At 37.8% G+C, this 4,802-nt stretch overlaps 1 protein-coding gene across 1 annotated transcript; it reads right to left on the bottom strand.

Annotated features, from left to right (window-relative positions):
* Nucleotides 1-276: 276 nt before the first annotated feature.
* On the bottom strand, nucleotides 277-3,814 carry SLITRK4 (SLIT and NTRK-like family, member 4). Its single transcript, XM_010137144.1, has one exon. It carries the CDS (start codon nucleotides 3,764-3,766, stop codon nucleotides 1,253-1,255), a length of 2,514 nt encoding a protein of 837 aa, XP_010135446.1. The 5' UTR covers nucleotides 3,767-3,814; the 3' UTR covers nucleotides 277-1,252.
* Between the last annotated feature and the right edge of the window lie 988 nt (nucleotides 3,815-4,802).

The raw sequence follows: 4,802 nt of genomic DNA, 5'->3' as shown, positions 1-4,802 counted from the left end.
TGAAAACTATTTAGATTAAGCCATAGAACCCTGAAAAGCAAGACAACTGATGGCAAATAATTGCCTGAGATACAACACTAAAAAACTAATGAATCAATTTTAAAATGCGCCATTGGTAACAAATCTGAAGTAAGATAATATGCTAATTTCACAAGAATAGTACAGAACAATTTTATTGTTATTATATCTGATCACTTAATTCTGGATAATGCTATACATTACACTCCCAGTTTTCGTTTGGTATATTGTTCTGGATTTATTTATACTGAATGATTAATGCATTGTGATCAGGAAAACAAGTCAGGCATATTAAATACATATTAAGGAGTACATATTTTTCCTATTTAGTATACAAAGTATTTCATAAATATGAATTATATTACAAAAATAATTTCTGCGACGCTCACACAGTAAGCACTTTGACAATTTTGGACAACCTGGTGGGGTTGCAAGTGTTTCACGTAACTGAGAAGGAATTCTAGTTTTAATTGGAGATGAGTCTTACAACAGATTCTGCATAAACATCAAATATTTTCTTCAGATGCCACAACTACTGCAAAAGTCAGGTTGAACTATTTTCTTTTTTTTTTTTTAATTTTATGTATAGACATGTATGCTTTGAGTGGTCAAATTTATTTCATAGGCATGTAATGCATGATATATTTTAAACAAATATTTGCACAATTTAACATTATAATTCCAGTGGTTTCAAGATGCAGGCCATAAATGTAACCAATTTACACATACTATCGAATGTTCTCTCTTTGCATGCTTGTTATTTTCCAGATAATCTTTAAACAGTGCCATTACAACACTACAAAGGATTACTCCAGTTCCACCAACTTAAATCCACGTGCAGGATGAAGGACTCAGCTGAGGTACAAATACCAGTACCAGGTTTCTTGTGTTTGCTCTAACAAATCACAAGGAGATGATGGTTTTGCATTTAAGGTACAAAACATATATGCCTCTTGAGGTTAAATTCAGTGTAACGTGTATAAAGCATCCCTTTGGCAATAGAGTTTGCAGTATCCTTACAGGATTCCACAGGGCATGAGCTTTATGTAGTAAAATCTATTACGGAAATTCTCCTCTACTTGATAAATCATATGCAGCTACAGTTAATCAGACACCCTTGGATACACCTGCCTCTATGCCTATCAATATAATATAGCATTTGGAAGTTAAAAGTCAACAAAAGGCACTTTCATCATTAAATAAATGTCCTCTGTAGGCAATAAGATTGTATGACCTATATTTTATTCAAAGCTGTTTGTTCTTCAAGGACTTGTAGGTAGTCAGGTGAACCTTGAAGTTTAGCTTTTAGTTCAAAATATTCACTTTTTCTTTGTTCTACTACAATTTTACTATGATTACCACCTATTAGAGATTTCTTGGTTTTTTTGTCTTGTAGTTTCTCTGGATAACGTATTTCAAAGCCACTGACCCCTATGCTGTTGTATTCTTTTTTACTTTCAAGAAAATTTTGAATAAATACATTGGAATCCCTCCCAGGGAATAATTCATCCAGTTCATCGATTGTGCTAAGTCTTTTTCTGGTATCCGCATGCAATAAATCTTTCTCCTTGTCATTAATATTTCTCAAAATGACCTTTTGCCCTGGTGGGTCAGCAAACGTGAAGCCTGTTTCAGACTCTTTTAAGCCACAGGTATGACTTTTGCTCATTTGCTCAATGGTTTGAGGAATGAAGGCCTCTGCACCTAGTCCATCTTTTTTGTTTGATTTGTGATCATGCTTTCTTAGCTGCAGTTGCATAGAACTGCATTCTTGATTTCCAATCCCTTCGTGCTTTACAGTCGGTTTTTTGTTGCGCCGAAGCACAAAAACAAGAAGACAAAAAGCAACAAACACTGTTAAAATAAGCACAACTAATATGCTTAAGATTAGGATGGACAACGGAACTGGGCCACCAGGAGGACTCCGAACTGGTCCCAGTGGTGTTGTAAAAGTGATAGCGGGCATAGGACTAGTGAACAGAACAGATGGCTTGTTTAAAAGCTTAGGACAGAGGATCTCATTTTTCAGAGACTTAAGTTCAATGTTAGCAAACTGTACAGGCGTTTCACACTTCAGTTCCTTCACCACGATACCTTCATTTAGCTTTTCGAGCCACAGTTTTAAAGCAACTAAATCACAAGTGCAGTCCCATGGATTACCTTCCAAATCAATTTGTGTAAGAGATTTTAGCTGATCAAGGACACCACTTACAGGTAAATACATGAAATGATTGTTCCTCAGATTCAGTCTAGCAAGTGGTGCACCAGCAAAAATGTACGCTGGCAAGCTTCGTAGAAGATTGTTGTTCAGGTAGAGCAACTGCAAATTTGGCATTAAGTCAAAGGTGCCTGCTAGGATTTCTTTGATAACATTGTATTCCAAATACAGATATTGCAAGTTGTGGAGGCCAGCAAACATTTCTGGGCTCAGACGCTCTATCTGATTGCCATTGAGATACAATCTCCGTAAATTTGTAAGGTTGCAGAAAACTTCTCCTTTGATCACTGAAATCCGATTGCTGCCCAAATGCAGCAAATCCAGCCCTTCAAACTCAATGAAATCTGTAGTGTCCACATTCTTAATATAATTGCCATTTACATGCAGTTTCTTGGCATTTAAAGGTTTTGGTATCAGTTCAGCCATTGACTCTATATTTCTTTCTTGGCAATTTACACTTAATCCCAAATCTGAAGGATGCGTTTTGCAAACACAGGGGACGGGACAAGGAGTTAAAGGAGGCACCCTTGTCTGGTAAGATACAATTTGACTGAGATTGCGATTAGATAATGCTTTGCCTGCTACTATCCCCGAGATTTTTGAAGGATTTGTAGTCTTTGGGGGCTTTGTGACTAATCTGTGCACTGATGTTTGTGTGGTGTGGCCATTCGGTGTGCTGTAACCGGGCTCCAACTGCGAGGGAGGCAGAATGCGCACATCAAAATCACTCCCTGTCCCCATGGAGCACAGCTCTTGCTTATTGGTTTCTTTCAGCAGCCTTCCATACAAGTCACTAGGAGTTTCACAGATAGCTTCTCCAATGTAGATGTTATAGGGCATGTTCTCCAGCCACGCTTTCAAAGGCAACAAATCACAAGTACAATTCCAGGGGTTGTCTTCCAGCTGCAATTCGACAATTCGCCCAATGTGTTCCAGAACTCCAATGTATGGCAGCTTCTGTATTCGATTCCCTCGTATATCCAGATGGGTTAGAGAAGCAAATCGAAAAATATTATCGGGAAGGAATGAAATCAGGTTGTCATTAAGGATCAGGACTTTCAGCTTGTGAAGCTTATTGAAGGCTCCCCGTTCAATAAACTTGATTAAATTGTAGTCAGCTTGGAGATACTCCAAGTTCTCTATGCCAACGAAAGTGTCAGCTCGGAGAATCTTTAATTCATTGTTGTTCAAATGCAACTGTTTTAATGCAGTAAGACCCATAAAGGCCCCTCCCTCAATGTTCTGTAACTTATTATTACCCAGTTGCAAGGAGACTGCGTGTGTAAAATTAAGAAAGGAATTTGGATATAGAATAATAAGCAGGTTGTTTTGAAAGTTGAGGTGGTAAAAATTAGACCACGGTGGTTTAAGCTGATTTGGTCTGTAGACTGCAACCTTCTCACAGTTGACATAGAGTACGTTCTCAACCGACACACAGGAGCAAACATTGCAAATTTCCACAGATATATCAGCATCTGCAGTTGTAGAAGAAACTGGAGATGACAGAACCAGAAAGACCCACAGAAACATCTTCTTGTGATCAGCAAGCAACTTTAGGCTCCTGAACAAAGATAAAGAATCTAAAGAAGAAAGAAGGAGAGAAAAAAGAAAATGTTTTTCAGTTGTCATTGTTCCAAAATGTCATTTGGGTTAAAAATTGTATTCCACTGAGCTACTGCACCTGCCAAGGATTACTACAAGCACTGAATTTAAAATAACGTGAAAGATTTTAACAACCAAATACACAGGAGCCAGAATTATTTCAAATACGGAATGTAAATTCCTCTAGTCAAACACAAATAACTCTGAGGTCTGTCAAATGTATTTCTATCTCTTGTACATGCCAAACATGCATAACTAACAAAGTAAAATAACCAAAGGAGATTCCAATTTTATGCATATTCACTCTCCTCAGTCCTGCACTGCTCATATGTTGCCGTGCATTTCAAGCATATTAAACACAAATGTTGATGTTATGCATGCCTAAACATCTGGGTTGGGATAGCACAATACACAAGAAAGGATGAAGATGCAGACATAAAAAGCAGTACTCAATGTATGTCTCTATAGCATCAACACAAACAGATTATCACTACGATAACAGTGAGATTCACTCAAAGGACATATAGGCATGAGCACACATTGTTTCTGTCACTTATTATACCAAGTTTAAGTAAACCAGTGGTAAATTGATTGCAGAAATAGAACAAGCTATCCACAAAACAAGATCAGCTCCCAGTGACCAATGGAAGCACACAGATAGGAAAGAAGCATGCACAGGCATACAGCCCCATCCCCAGGAAAAACAACAATACCCTGACTTGCAGGACAAAACAAAGTCACAATTCACCAGCCTGACACTACTGAAACCTGAGAAGAACTTTTTTGTATGTAAAACACTATGTAATTTGCTCTTATCCCTGCCTTAATACAGCAGTGGCTTTCAAGAACCCTTCACATACAGACAGGCCAGCTGAGCTGCCATTTTTTACACAGAAGAACTGGAGCCACAGCATTTCCTCTGAGTTAGAAGGTAGCTTTTTTCCTTTTTTTCCTTTTTTTTTTT

This window comes from Buceros rhinoceros, unplaced genomic scaffold (assembly GCF_000710305.1).
Source record: "Buceros rhinoceros silvestris isolate BGI_N320 unplaced genomic scaffold, ASM71030v1 scaffold9995, whole genome shotgun sequence".
Classification (NCBI taxonomy): domain Eukaryota; kingdom Metazoa; phylum Chordata; class Aves; order Bucerotiformes; family Bucerotidae; genus Buceros; species Buceros rhinoceros.
The sequence above is the reverse complement of the archived record's forward strand: the minus strand, read 5'-3'. Positions and strand labels throughout refer to the sequence as shown.

What these genes read in the sequence shown, in the direction of transcription:
- SLITRK4 (XM_010137144.1), bottom strand. Translation starts at nt 3,766, where the DNA reads ATGTTTCTGTGGGTCTTTCTGGTTCTGTCATCTCCAGTTTCTTCTACA.